Below are 14,877 nucleotides of genomic sequence, written 5' to 3'. Positions count from 1 at the left end.
CACTTGCCCAACCCCTCCCCGGCACAGGGTGTAGGCAGGGAGGGAGGGTGAGCCCTGAGTCGCAGAGGAAGCCTCAGGCTTTGCAGTGCTCCAAAATTTCAGAGCCCTCCCTGCTGCTAGTCCAGCTTCTAGAGACCTCCTGCCAAATGTCTCCAACCCTTCTCCTGCCTCAATACACGCTTTTGTAGGCATGCTTTGAAAACCTTTAATTATTGCAAAGTAATTTCGGACAATGCAAGATTTTTTTACTCAAGTGTAGCATTTTCATTAGGTCATAAACCAGTAGGCAGGTGAACTTAATATTCCTTTTTTAAACTTATTTTTAATGCTGGAAACTCTACATCTTGCAGGTGTGAAGCAGCCACACCAAAGGGACTAAGGAACAGTTTCCTGAGCTGTGGAGCAGCTGATGTCTTAATTTACACAAGCAGATTAAAAATCACACCAGAAGTTATAATATATATATATTTCTGCTTCCCGATTCGGTGAAATACCCTTTTGAAGCAGAAGCGCTTTAAGATTTTCTACAACTCTCTAAACTTGGATTTCTGTGATGAGTACTGCTATTTTGATGCTAGCATGGTGGTTGCCATTGCTTCACTTGAGAGAGTGTCTTTCCCAGCTCATCTAGATGTTGATAGCCATATTCTCTCAAAAGAACTTTTGAAGAGACATTTTTGTAATTTTATTTTGTTCATTTGGTTGTTTTGTTTTTTTCTTCTCAGTATTGTTCAGGTTTTATCATTTGGTTTAATGATTGGCACAAGCACTCTGAAGTCAGTAGCAGCCTGTGATGCAGACCTAACACAGGGAATTAAATCAAGCAGACATTACCTTGGTGAACTCAGTTAGCAGATCTCATCTAAATTGCCTTGCACGTCTTCAATAACATTTATCACTCCTAGATCTAAAACAAGGACACAGGTGATCCTTCAGCTCCTGGTATGCATAAGATATTGGGCCACAAGCAGTGAAGACATCCCCTCCTTCTCCTGTTGTGCTCTTGTCTTGGTGAAGCTCTGCATTGCTGCTTAGGATTATTGAAGGAGTGAGAACAGGCAGTACTTGTTTTTAAAAGGCACTGTTTGCTGCAAATCCAATACAGACTAACACTCTCCCTTTTGGAGGCACGAAAGCAGGTGCTGTGAGCACCTCCCCTCCCAGTGAAAATGGGACCAGCTTTCACACTGTATTTTTTTTTTCCTGGAAAAGGTTGAGGTGGCTGAAATAGGGTTGGCAGGGAGAACATGCAGCTGAATGCCAAACTGCATTGTAAAATCACAGAATCACAGAATGTTAGGGGCTGGAAGGGACCTCAAAAGATCATCTAGTCCAGCCTCCCTGCCAGAGCAGGATCACCTACAGTGGGTCACACAGGAACGTGTCCAGGTGGGTTTTGAATGTTTCCAGAGAAGGAAACTCCACAATTTCTCTGGGCAGCCTGTTCCAGTGCTCTGTCACCCTCACAGTCAAAAGGTTTTTCCTAATATTTTTGGGGAACCTTCTATGCCCCAGCTTTTAGCCATTACCCCTTGTCCTGTCATTGGACGTCACCGAAAAGAGCCTGGCTCCATCCTCCTGATTCTCCCCCTTGATGTATTTATAAACACTAATGAGGTCACCCCTCTGCCTTCTGTTCTCCAAGCTAAAGAGCCCCAGCTCCTTCAGCCTTTCCTCATAAGGGAGATGTTCCACTCCCTTCATCATCTTCGTGGCTCTGCGCTGGACTCTCTCAAGCAGTTCCCTGTTTCTCTTGAGCTGAGGGGCCCAGAACTGGACACAATATTCCAGATGTGGCCTCACCAGGGCAGAGTATAGGGTCAGGAGGACCTCTTGTGACCTACTAGCTACTCTCCTTCTAATACACCCCAGGATGCCATTGGCCTTCTTGGCCACGAGGGCACATTGCTGGCTCCTTTCTCCTACGCTGCTCTCCAGCAGGTCGGTCCCCAACCTATACTGGCACATGGGGTTATTCTTTCCCAAGTGCAAAACTCTATGTTTGCCCTTGTTGGATTTCATACGATTTCTCCCCGCCCAGCCCTCCAGCCTGTCCAGGTCTCTCTGAATGGCTGCATAGCCTTCTGGGGTGTCAGCCACTCCTCCCAGTTTTGTGTCGTCAGTAAACTTGCTGACACTGCTCTCTAATCTCTCATCCAGGTCATTGATGAATATGTTGAACAGCACTGGCCCCAGCACTGACCCCTGAGGGACCCCACTAGATACAGGCTGCCAACTGGACTCTGCCCCATTGACCACAACTCTCTGACTTCTTCCCTTCAACCAGTTAACAACCCACCCCACTACTTGGTCATCCAGACCACACTGCCTCAGTCTACCTATGAGGATGCTGTGGGAGACGGTGTCAAACGCCTTGCTGATACCCAGATAGACCACATCCACTGCATGGCCACCATCCATCCACTTGGTTATGTCTTCATAAAAGGCTATCAGGTTGGTCAGACATGACTTCCCCTTGGCAAAGCCATGCTGACTGCTCCTAATAACCTTCTTATCCTTGATATGCCTAGAAACAGTGCCAAGGATAAGATGTTCCACCACCTTTCCAGGGATGGAGGTGAGGCTGACTGGTCTGTAATTACCCGGGTCACCCTTCCTGCCCTTCTTATAGACTGGAGTGACATTTGCTTTCCTCCACTCTTCAGGCACCTCACCTGTTGTCCATGTCTGGTCAGTACTGTTCCATCATTCTACTGAAGCCAGACACCTATAACTGCTGCAATCTGCAGGTTTGATATGGAGAGGGAACAATGAAAAATTCCACCAGGGGCTGTGCAGTTGCTACGACTAAGTAAGGAGAATCCATGGTATCAAATTGCTGGAAAAGCAAAAAATAGTGCCATCCTCATAAATGAAAACTTTTTCTGAGAATTTCCAAGTGGTTTTGAAAATCTGTTACTCAAAGGTTTGAAAACGTTGTCAGGAAGTCATGACGTAGCATCTCTGCGTGAACACACACAATCAAAACTAAATTATTTAAGTTTAAACCACATTTTTTTTTTATCACTCAATTGAAAATCAGTTCTTTGAAAGTTTTGAACATGCAATGGATAACACATCAGTCTCAAAAAATCTGAAAACCTCATCTGAGGTGAATTTTATGTACATACTTCTTCTGAATTTAAAATAACTTGTTTCTTGGTTACAAACTTATCATAAAAGATTAAGCAACCAAGAGCATAATATATCTGCAGTTAATGCAAATGGCAATTGTGTTCTCCTGGATAAGGATTTTCAAGAGACTCCTGGTTGGTACGGCCATGCCTTTTATTAAAGAAGTTAGATGCATATTGAATATAACCTTTTAAATTCTGTAGTCTATTCAGGGAATCCATCTCCACTTTAATTACACTTTCCTCTGTAGGATAAGAAATGATTTACAGCTCTTAAAATCTGAAGGTATTCGAGAATTTAATTTTCTTTGAAATACCATTCACCTGAAAACAGATGAATCTCCAAAATTCTGAAATGAAGTTAACTGTGAATGAGGTTTCAGTATTTTAATTTTCCTTCATGAAAGCTATTAAGACTAAAGGTTATTGTGAGGCTAATTGTGCTAGTCTAACTGCTTGTGAACAGAAATTACAGTCATTTATGTTTTATAACCTATCTCTTTATTAAAATGCAGGAAGACAGGATGCAGCTGCTGTATGTCCCCACTTTTGGAAGGAAAAGGTGATGAAGAGAGTGCAGTTCTTTAAGTAAATAAATTCTTCTTTCCTTAAAGGAGAAAAGTTTTAAGTATTATATGAAGACACAAAGTGAATATAGAAATTTGATGTACATACCCATTGAGGCTAAAAGTTGTTTTGATTTTCCTGAGGAGCAACAACAAACAGAAGTATTTAGTTACGTCACTATTTCAGTTACTTTCCACAATTACAAAATACTGAGAAAATAATGGTTAGACCTATGCTCATGTCAAGATAAACACAGCACTTGCACTAAGACTTACTTTAACAACAAAAGTGTTAGCAATTTATCTAGATTTTTCGATATGAATAATTTCTGCAAGATTTCATACAGCTCAGTAAAACAGAAATGTTTGATAGAAAACCAGCATCCAGTTGTTCTATGCTCTTTCCATATTGCACTTGCATTGAATGAAGTAACTCAGCTTCGCAGCCTTATTTCACCTCACCAGATCTATGTGTTATTTCTACACTTTGAAAGAGCTCTTGCCCTTCTTGCTGAGTGGCTACTTCCATTGGAATTAATTTGGCATTGAGTGTTCTCATTTTTTGTGTCTGAAAAAGAAAGCAAACTGGCAAACAAACTTCATTTTGACTTACAACTTGACTAACGAGAGAAATCATTAGGGTTGAGTATGTTGAAACGTTAAGTCAGAGAAGAATTGGCATTTAAGAGCCTGAGGGGATGAGACCTCCCCCACCAAGCCCAAACATCTTTATTGACAACCTGGATGAGGGGATTGAGTCTACCCTTAGTAAGTTTGCAGAAGACACAAAGCTGGGGAGGGGTGTCGATCTGCTGGAGGGTAGGAAGGCACTGCAGAGCAACCTGGACAGGCTGGCTCGATGAGCTGAGGCCAAGGGTATGAAGTTCAACCAGATCAAATGCAGGGCCCTACACTTTGGCCACAATAACCCCCTGCAGCGCTACCGACTAGGGGAGGAGTGGCTGGGGAGCAGCCCAGAAGAGAGGGACCTGGGAGTGCTGGTTGACAACCGGTTGAACATGAGCCAGCAGTGTGCCCAGGTGGCCCGGAAGGCCAATGGCGTCCTGGCTTGTGTCAGGAACAGTGTGGCCAGCAGGAGCAGGCATGTGATTCTGCCCCTTTACTCAGCACTGGCGAGGCCACACCTCGAGCCCTGTGTGCAGGTCTGGGCCCCTCACTGCAAGAGAGACCTTGAGGTGCTGGAGATGGTCCAGAGGAGAGCAACGAGGCTGGGGAAGGGTCTGGAGGGAAAGTCCTCTGAGGAGAGGCTGAGGGAGCTGGGCATGTTTAGCCCCGAGGAGACTCACGGGGGACCTTATCACTCTCTACGACTGCCTGAAGGGAGGGTGTAGTCAGGTGGGTGCTGAACTCTTCTCCCAGGCAACCAGTGACAGGATGAGAGGACACAGCCTGAAATTGCATCAGGGCAGGTTTAGGTTGGATCTCAGGAAGCACTTCCTCACGGAGAGGGTGCTCAGGCACTGGGATGCACTGCCCAGGGAAGTGGTGGAGTCACCGTCCCTGGAGGTGTTTAAGGAAAGGCTGGATGTGGCACTTAGTGCCGTGGTCTAGCTGTTACAACGCTGTTGACTCATAGGCTGGACTTGATGATCTCAGAGGTCTTTTCCAGCCTCAATAATTCTATGATTCTGTGAAAGAGAAAATGTGGACTTGCAAAGCCGTCTGCTGCCGAGTGCCCTCCTGCCCTGCAGCTTAACAGTCCTGCAACACCATGGGATGAGCATGGCAGCATTTCACAACCACTTTGCAAGTTACAATAATTATGGAATGTATCAAATGGAAAAGAATCAGGCTCTGCTGGGTCTGCCCTTGCTTTTTGTTTGCCAGAGGACCAGGAAGTTAGCTGGTAAGTACATTTCTAGTAAGGATTTAATCCAGCTACTATAAGCATCACGTGTCAGTTGAATAATATCAAGTCACACATTATTTATAAGCACCACAGAACAAATGGAAAAAATCCCCTCTGTCAGTGGAAAATATTTTCATCACCTGATTAGGAAGAAAAGACTAATTCCAGGTAGACATGGCCTTGCAACAACTCTTTTAGAGATGTTACCCAAGTTTTCCTTTCTATTTGGTCATTTTCACATGTCTCTGACAAACAAAAAAAATTTTTGTGTTGGGGGAAATCTAAACACACTGCTAGATATTTCAGAAGCACATTCAGCAAAACTGTCATGTGCTCAGGCATCAATGTATTTTTCTCTCAATCCCATTTAGTACAGAATACTGAAAAACTTAGGACAAGTAGCAGTTGAAAGAAAACACAGGCCTGATTAACAGTCTGGGCCTCTTCTCAAGGAAAAGATCCAAAGTGTTTATAAGCTGGCAACTAACAGACTGTGTCTCACATTTTCTACAATGCTGTAATTAACTAAAAATGGTGCACATACCTCATATCCTGAATTAACTGGTCTGTTAACATAACTGTCACCTGTAACATCAGCAGTCGAGAGCTCTTTTCAACTATTAGCCTCTTAAAAAACTGTAGCAGTTTGAACTGAAAACTCCTTCAAAACTTTGACATACACACCTCACTGTTCTGTAGCTAATAGGTGTGACACACTGACTGCCCATATTCTCAGTTCTTGAATCTAACTATGAACTGTGCACACCTGCAACATTACAAATTACAATCCAACAACAAATGCTGAGCTAAAAACCCCTTTTATTAAGACCAAACCAAAACAGCAATTCTAATGCTTTAAAGCAACATTTTCAATGTATAATTTAAGAAAATTACTGATATTTCATATTCTTTTCCTCTGTGCTTTTCTTCTATGTAGATACTTTACATAGTAGCATCATTATAATTTCCCATTGGGATTACAGTACAAATAGTTTGAACCACATTTTTTTGCAAATTCTTTGGTTCAAAGTTGATGAACACCTTCCTCAAAGGCTTCATAAATTCCCATAGCATATAAACTGCTGCCACAGATCTGTGAGCTAGAAGTGTTTTCTTTAAATTTCAGGCTCCCATTGAATAAGCTGTCCAATTTCAACATGACAAGCCATCCGACGATCATTAGCAATCAAGAAGCTGCACTATATTCTCCAAGCATTTTAAATAGTAGGCATGTAGCTCATTTTCTTCTGTCTGTGGAGTAGCTAAAATGAAGAAAATACAAGATTTGAATTTCTAGTCAATTCTTAATACAAAATTACTTTTTCAAAGATTGCATCAAAAGCCTTGCTATTTTACGATCCTAATCTCTACATTATGAGTAGCAAATCGCATATTAATACTTTAGGTTGCAAAGTCTGGTTTTTGTTTTGTTTTATAAGCTAGAATTTCTCAGGTTTCCAAGTCCTCACTTAGTTGTGACCAAAAAAGTGAAAACTTCCTGTCAATTCTGCTATGTTACAGTAAGGTTGTGCCTTGTTCTTCCCAAACTTGTGCTTGGGTAGCACAAAGTGGGAAACGTAAAATAACAGTACCACTGAAAAATTCTCCCACTTGCACTCAGAAGAACAATCTACTATTTTAGCCCAATTACCACTGTAGAGTAGGCTAGTTGAGGACCTTAATGCAGAAAATACAGATTACAACTTCACATGACTATAACAGTATAAATATTAACAATTACAGTTGCATAAAATATTTAATACTCAGTATTTTTATATTTAAATGTTTATGGAATAAAAAAAAAATTTCGATATTTAAGTTCCAAAGCCAGACAAATAAATGGAGATTAATGTTATGAGGCACTCCTGTGTGAAAGCTACTTATTTCTACCTTGTTGATTCAACACAGTATTTTGAGAAGTCTCTGATTAGCAGTAGTTATGCTACAAAAAACCAATGCGAACTATCTCTCTACTAACACACTATCAGTATACGAAATGTTGCATTATGTTATGTTTAATGACTGACTCAGCAAAGGATGAGTTTGGATCTGGGTAACAGCACCGAAAGAATTATTGTGAGATGTTTTAGCAAAACTACACCTCCTCCTTATTAGGATACTGAAAAACAATGTTCAACAGAGGCAGAAATGCTGTGGCAATTCTGCTGTGCAAAATACTATGGGAACTCACTATTAAAAGCTCCCCAGCTGATAAACCTATGTGAGTACACGTATAGAGAAATTAAAATCAGTAGGAAAACTCATTGGCTTAAAATGAGGCACTTGCATGTTTTTCTAAGATCAGAATCTTGATGTGACTAGCAACCAATAAACCCATTATCAGGCTATGGAAGCTTCAGCTACAGACCAACGTTCGCATATCTTTCAAAATGAATGCTCTTGAGCTGAAGATGGCAACCTGTTGTATAAAAGCTATTCAAAAGAGAGTTATGTTCTTGAGCAACAAACTCCCACTTTTGGAAAGTCAGCTAACTCACGGTATAGTATTTTAAGACTGGCACAATGATCTGCTCTAATCCCTTTGCTATGCAGCTGAACACATTGAGGTTGAACACCATTAAGCAAAGCCAACACCAAACAAACAATTTTTCATATCTCTAAATTTAAGAAAACACAGAAATGTATTGTGCAAAGAAAGCACACGCTACATGCACAATTGGACCTATTCCTACAAACTAACCCTAGCAATTGTCCGAGGTCTTGTTTATAATTTGTTAAGCAAGAGGCATTTTTCTATATCTGAATTTATAAGATGCCTAACTGTATGCTATATTACTACTTATGACTTTAGAGATAGAAGTATCCTTTCAAAAACTTGCAGCACAACAAAAACTTACTGTGACGGTATAAATTGAAATGTATTAATCATCCACTTGATGGAAAAATTCAGAACTGGCATTAGTTGGAAATAAGACTTACTTTTCTTCGCTAAAGCATAAGCCTCATCGATTCGTCTCCTTATTGATGGATTCTTCAAAGTCACTTTTGCCTGTAGCCCACACAAACACACAAAATACAACTCGACTTTCATCCCCACATTTTCACACTTCAACAGCAAAGTTTAGAAATTTACAATAGTTCAGCAGAACACAAGATGCAGGAATTTTAGAACTAGCATATGACTGTATCATCATACAGATTACATTTATCTGAGCAGTCACAAACAGTAGAAGACAAGCTGCTTCCTTACCATGTTGTTTAGCTGCACAGCCCAAGCAGCTATATGATTAAAATAATACTGTACTGTACTACTAATACTGTAAAGTTTATTTTTATTTAGTTATTGTATTGTTTACAGTATAATAAAAGTAACATTATGATTTTTCAATTATTTCTCAAATACCAACCTTTTGATAGTTGTGAAGCAAAGCCCAAAATGAAGCTGCTCCTATTCTCTGAACAGCATGACTGTCACTTTCCAAACAGGCAGACAGTACTGCAATCGCTTTATCTAATAAGAAAAAATAAAACACCTTGCATATAGGAAATACCATCAAAAGCACACATTTCAGTATTTTGATGTTTGGAGAACACTTATTTCTATGCCAAGTATTGGCATGGCAGAGGAATTATAGAAACTTTATTATAGATTAGTTAAAGTTAAATATTTTTAAGAAATCAACAGATTACATTGAAAGAAGTGTTAAAAAGAACACAGCAAAACAAAATCAAGCAATGATAAAAAATTAAGTTATCAGTAATAAAACATGCATGTTATGTACAGTCACCAGCTATGCATAGGGACTAAGGAAGCCATGAAACTGTTTTATAACTCCCAGTAGCCACAATTAGAGCCACATCAGGATGGAAATTTAGAAGCTTCTATTTTCCTTAGGACTTATTATGCAGATGATTTGCAACCAATGAGAAACATTTTCCACGCTGCTGTAGGTGTCTTATTTTCCCAGCCTTGCTCTGAAGCCAGACTCTTCCAAGTTTGTTTGTTCACTTCATAATAAAATTTCACAGATTATGTGACTGAATAATGTATGCTTAACTAAGGCAGAAAAAAAAAAGCAAAGCATTGTGGAAAACCTGCTGAGAAATTATAACAGAGAGGAGCATTCTCTCTGCAATTAAATGGGGGAAACATGCCTGTCACAAACAACTGAGAAAGAAGTTCTGTGCATGTTTTTACATTAAATATATATGCCACAATCGCAACTTTATAATTATCGTAAATGTTTTCTGCATATGACAGAACACAAAATATTTTGTCTAAACATCCTTGACTTCAGTAGCTAATAAGGTTTTGTCCAACTGAAAGACAGGAACTTCAGTTATTTCAAACCGACACAAAGAAGCCTTCAACTCCTCCTTGAAAAACCAGCTGTTTGAGAAAACTGCAAAAATTCTTTCATTCATAATGTCTTCCTATATTCAAACGTCAGCCTGACAACAAATCTTTATTATTTTTATACACTATTGATTTAATTTTGCTATACAATAATTGTTTTTCTGCCAAAATATATATTCCATAATTACTTCTACAAAACAAAAAAACAACACACCATGAAAATGCTTTTCTAAATAACATTGAGTTCTTTGTCAGTAACCCAATTAGCAATGAAAATATAGCATTCTGGAAGACAACGTATTCTCAGAGTAAAATAACTCATATACCCTTTAAATACTTACCATTAGCTAGTATTTTTGGTTTATTAGTTGTACTGAAACATATGTTATGTAGAATAAGAAGAGCTAGATGTTGATTGCTCTTGTGTTTGCATTTACACATTTCCACGACCTGGTCTACAAAACCATTTATCTTCATGATCATCTGCTGCCCATCTTCTCCAAGAGATATGTTCTGTAGCAGCTTTAGCCAAAGAGTAGACACATTACCAGGATTTTTATGACTTCCTTTTGGTAATGAAAGAGACAAGAAGTTCTGCAGGAAGTTACTCTGTCAGAAGAAAGAAAAATAATGTTAGAATTTATAGTATTTCATGGCTTCTTCACTGCTGTTTGACCTTCCAATCTGCATACTTGACTAAAAACTAGTACTAATGTTTCATTTACATATTTCAGGGAACTCATTATTAGCCAATGATTTCCGAAAGAATTACATATCAAAAAGAGTACATATCTTGGTTAAAAAGCTCGTATGGTAAAATATATTTTCCTCTGTGATAATTTATCAAGTGTAGATACACAAAAGTTAAATCAACACAATATATTTCTTTAAATAGAGTAAGGATCATTTAAAGTACAAACTAAAAAGGGAAAAGACAGTACTTCTATTTCATAGAATCATATAATGGTTTGAGTTGGAAGGGACCATAAAGATCATCTAGTTGCAACCCCCCTGCCATAGACAGGGAACTTTCCATCAGACCAGGATGCTCAAAGCCTCATCCAACCTGGTCTTGAACACTTCCATTTATGTAAGAATAAATTTCTACCCAACAGTCAGTTACGGACGTGTAGGACATCTTTTCTAAAACTATAATTTTTACAAAGATTATGCTTCACACAGAATACCTAATCATTCATACAGTGTTTACTTTCTTGTTTACTTACATGCAGTTTGTTCTACCGTATGCTCACTTTCACGATCCACTAGTAAGTGCTATCAATACATACAGGTATTAAAATTTTTACACCCTACTGAATCTGAGAGGTTATACAAAGCTCTAGCAAAAACTGTGTAGTTCCATATGCTATTTCTGCCCAGACTATGAATATGACCAAATTACATGCTGCACTTGGGGAACAGTTAACACCACTGACTAAGAAGACATAATGGTTTTATTCCCACAGAAGCATCTCTGTATGATCCCAGGACACTCCATACTGAAATCTGAGGGGGTATTAAAAAGGAAAATGCATACATCACATTGCTTACCTTTTGAATAATGCCTTTACAGTCATGAGACAAAGCAAGGTTGGAAAGAAGACAAAAGACCACCTGCTGAATTGAGCTGTTATCATTTGACACTTGGGAAGCCAATTTCAAGATGTTATGCATTAATGAATTCCCAGCTGCACTTCGTGCAGACGGAAGCGATGATTGTCCACCACTTGCCCAACAGAGTGAAGTACAACCTTAAAAGAAACACTTATCATATGAAAAATGCACATATACATTAAAAAAAAAAAAAAGTCCATAGAAATATCAGTCTAACAGTTCAGAGACTGAGATAGGGCTTTTGAAGGGATTGGGATTTTATTTCCTTTGAACCACAGTGAAGTCAATGGGACATGCTTTGAAGAGAAATGTGCCTGAATACGACAGGTTACTGGAACAGGCATCCACTCTTCTAGTTGCACTCTTCTTGCAACAACAGTAAACTTCTTACATGGCAAAAGTAAATAAAAATTAGAGAGTTTTTAACTGTTACAATCATCTCCATGTATTCTTTTGCCTGGCTACACTAAGTGGAAGTGGTTAACCAGTTCCGAGTAGGTAAGTTTGGGTCATCTCATATGCCAACTATTCTGAATAGAAAGAAAAAACATGATTAATCAAAACCCACTTGCCCTTTAATAGCAAGGAAAACAAAAATGCAGCCTAGAGTCACTCAGAGTCAAGAAACAAGAAAGATCATCAGAACTTCAGGCTGATTTCCAGTACATCACAGGACATTACATTTTAATTTTATATCCTGTGGTTGACTAATATGTATTCAACCTTTCTTCAGTCCATATTGAAAAAAATCTTTATGGAAAAAAAATTAAAAAAGGATTGCAAGCTCATTTAAAATCTGGAGACATTAATTTAGAAAGAGGACAAAAAAGCTCAGAGACTGTTCAGTTAATATATTTTAACCATGCTAACTCTTTTATGGTATCTTGACAGGGAGAATATGTCTCTTCAAGCTACTAGCAAATAATTTTCTGAGTCAATAACCAAGATATGGAATGAGACAAAATCATACTAGAAAAACAAATGAGTTTCTAGTAGTGGGGATAATTACTCATTGATGGAAATGAAAGTTTTTCTCAAATGAAGAAGAGAATCCTTATGAAAAATACACAAATACAAGCTACTAAGCCCAGTGCATAAATAAACACAAGAAATTTCATACAGAATTAAATGAGGTTATTGAGTATTTCAAAACCAGAATGTTCTCAATAAGGGCTCCAGTACAAACTGTATAAAGTACTGATACACTGTTCTCTGTGAGAGAATTCCTTGAGTATTATTTCTACAGTTACTATTCAGTTTGGCAGGACTTTCAGTGTAACTTTCAAACATAATGGTTTGAATTAAATGCTATCTAATCCTTTAGTACAATTATATGCTTGTTAAATCCAATAGATTGAAACAGGATCTGAACAAAAACGTCTTGAATGTATTAAAATCAAAACTCTTCATAGACTTGAGCAGATCAGTGCTTTTATACTTTCTTTCTTATGGTGGTAACACACATTCTTTTCCCTTCATTATGCTTTTCTGTGTTAATTATTACAGCTAAATATTTTAATATATTACACCACAGAATGACTCTCATACCTGCAGGATAGTCTGCAGTGTAGACACAAAGCAAATGCAGAGCTATTTGCATTGAGGAGTCATCTAGTAAAAGCCACGGCCACAGTGAATGCAGAACAGGAACGAGATGAGCTTTGAGTGCTGCCATCTGCAAGAACACAAGGAAGAATTTGAAGTACTATGTTACTAAATACCTTGAAAATGAAGTATAATTTGAGTGAGAAAAACATGTTTTTATCTTACTGTGTCCCATTACTTTGCTTCAAAAGATTGTATGGAGACAACTGACACCCTAATTTCAAAACTAATGCAATTAACTCTATCCCAGTCAAAACCAGCACCCATTTTAATTACTGGGACACATGCAAACAAAAGTAAAGACTTACTCCAACTGTGGTTGTTCAAGAGCTCCCTAAAGTTTTATTCTACTCCAACTGAGCTAATTATTGGAACTCAAAAAGCATGGAAATGGAAGACTGCAGTTCTACAGAGCAAATCATAGAAAACTTTGGTTATCAATAGCAACACCCTTCTCTCCTCCAAGCAATTGTCTCTGCAAACCCCTGATCAAAAGAAAAAAAAAAATCCCACAATAACCTTATCTAAGATTATGGCAAAACCAAGTTATGGGGACCTTAGGGATAACCAGATGGCTTATTCAGACACATAATTTACATGGTGTTCTGTATCTAAAAAGGATGCTAACACATTCCCTCAAGAGGGGTACTTCTGCAAGGTGTGGAAATCCTGTGGTTCCACCAATGTATTTGCTAAAAGTAGCACAAGTAGTATCACAATGCCAAGACAAATTCAATTGTGAAAGAGAACATGCAAATAAATGTGTTAAAGGTGTCAGTAATTTAAAAAAAAAAAAAAAAAAAAAAAAGAGTAGTGACCAGAAAGAAAGAATACAAGAAAAAATGAAAAAAGAGTAATGTATTTTCCCCAAGTTAGAAACAGGTAGGCAGAAGAACTGTAATAGAAAGGGTATTGAAAAGCACAGGGAAAAAGACACAAAACGAAGAACATGCAATAAAAAGAAATTCAAAACAAGATTCCAAGCAAGAAAAATTATGAAAAAAAAAAATCAAGATTAAAAAAAAAAAGTGCCTTACAGGATTAGTGTAATTTAACTCAAACAAAAAAAAGTAAATGGCAAATTACAATTTAGGGTTTGGTTTTGGGTGGTGGGTTTTTTTTGTCTTTCAGAAAGGTAAAGGAAAAAAGGAGACAGGAATAAAGAGATGAAACTGCTTTCCAAGATGTGAAATGTATCTCTTATGCACCTTGCTTGTGGCCCCACACTTTTCTCCACATCCATTTTTCACATTATATGCTGTGAAAATTGGCATTATTGATTTAAGCAAAGCAGAAGTGGGCATAAAGGATGTTAGCCATCTGAATTCTTTGGGAGATGATGCTTCAGTATGAACATTGAGTTCCTATCGCACGTATGAAATATTCTTAGGAGGTGAGAATAATAACGAAATTAAGTATTTTTTGCCATTAATATCTAGGTTAAACTTAGCCAGCTCGAAAATAACAAAGTCGAAAAAAAATAAATTATTATCTTTATTGACTACTGAATGTGCTCACATGACTTCAGTACAAGAATACTTACCTTGCACTCTTCATTTTGAAAGAGGCAGTTTCTGAGGAGCTGCATAGAACACCTTAACTGTTTGAGAAGGTTATCCTCCTATCCAGAGAAAAATATTTAAAGATTGTCAGCATAAGAACAGAACTAATTTTGTACAGGGAGTTAAGAAATTTCAAAGGGGAAGTGCAAATCTAAGGCATCAACACTTGGGTAACACCCCTTCAGCAGGGTTTCCTCCTGAGCTCGGG

General features: G+C 38.3%; 1 protein-coding gene across 1 annotated transcript in view; it reads right to left on the bottom strand.

Annotated features, from left to right (window-relative positions):
• Positions 1-6,374: 6,374 nt before the first annotated feature.
• RTTN (rotatin) overlaps positions 6,375-14,877 on the bottom strand; it is a gene marked incomplete at its 5' end in the record, with an annotated part of 78,598 nt that continues 70,095 nt past the window's right edge. The window contains 7 exons of the mRNA XM_009867785.1: positions 6,375-6,832; positions 8,511-8,580; positions 8,939-9,042; positions 10,230-10,497; positions 11,440-11,639; positions 13,051-13,177; positions 14,651-14,728. Coding sequence (XP_009866087.1) covers positions 6,750-6,832; positions 8,511-8,580; positions 8,939-9,042; positions 10,230-10,497; positions 11,440-11,639; positions 13,051-13,177; positions 14,651-14,728 — 930 coding nt within the window. The remainder of the gene's footprint in view (positions 6,833-8,510; positions 8,581-8,938; positions 9,043-10,229; positions 10,498-11,439; positions 11,640-13,050; positions 13,178-14,650; positions 14,729-14,877) is intronic.

The sequence above is a fragment of the Apaloderma vittatum genome, unplaced genomic scaffold, assembly GCF_000703405.1.
Source record: "Apaloderma vittatum isolate BGI_N311 unplaced genomic scaffold, ASM70340v1 scaffold14, whole genome shotgun sequence".
Lineage (NCBI taxonomy): Eukaryota > Metazoa > Chordata > Aves > Trogoniformes > Trogonidae > Apaloderma > Apaloderma vittatum.
Note: the sequence above shows the minus strand (reverse complement) of the source record. Positions and strands in the feature narration are given on the sequence as shown.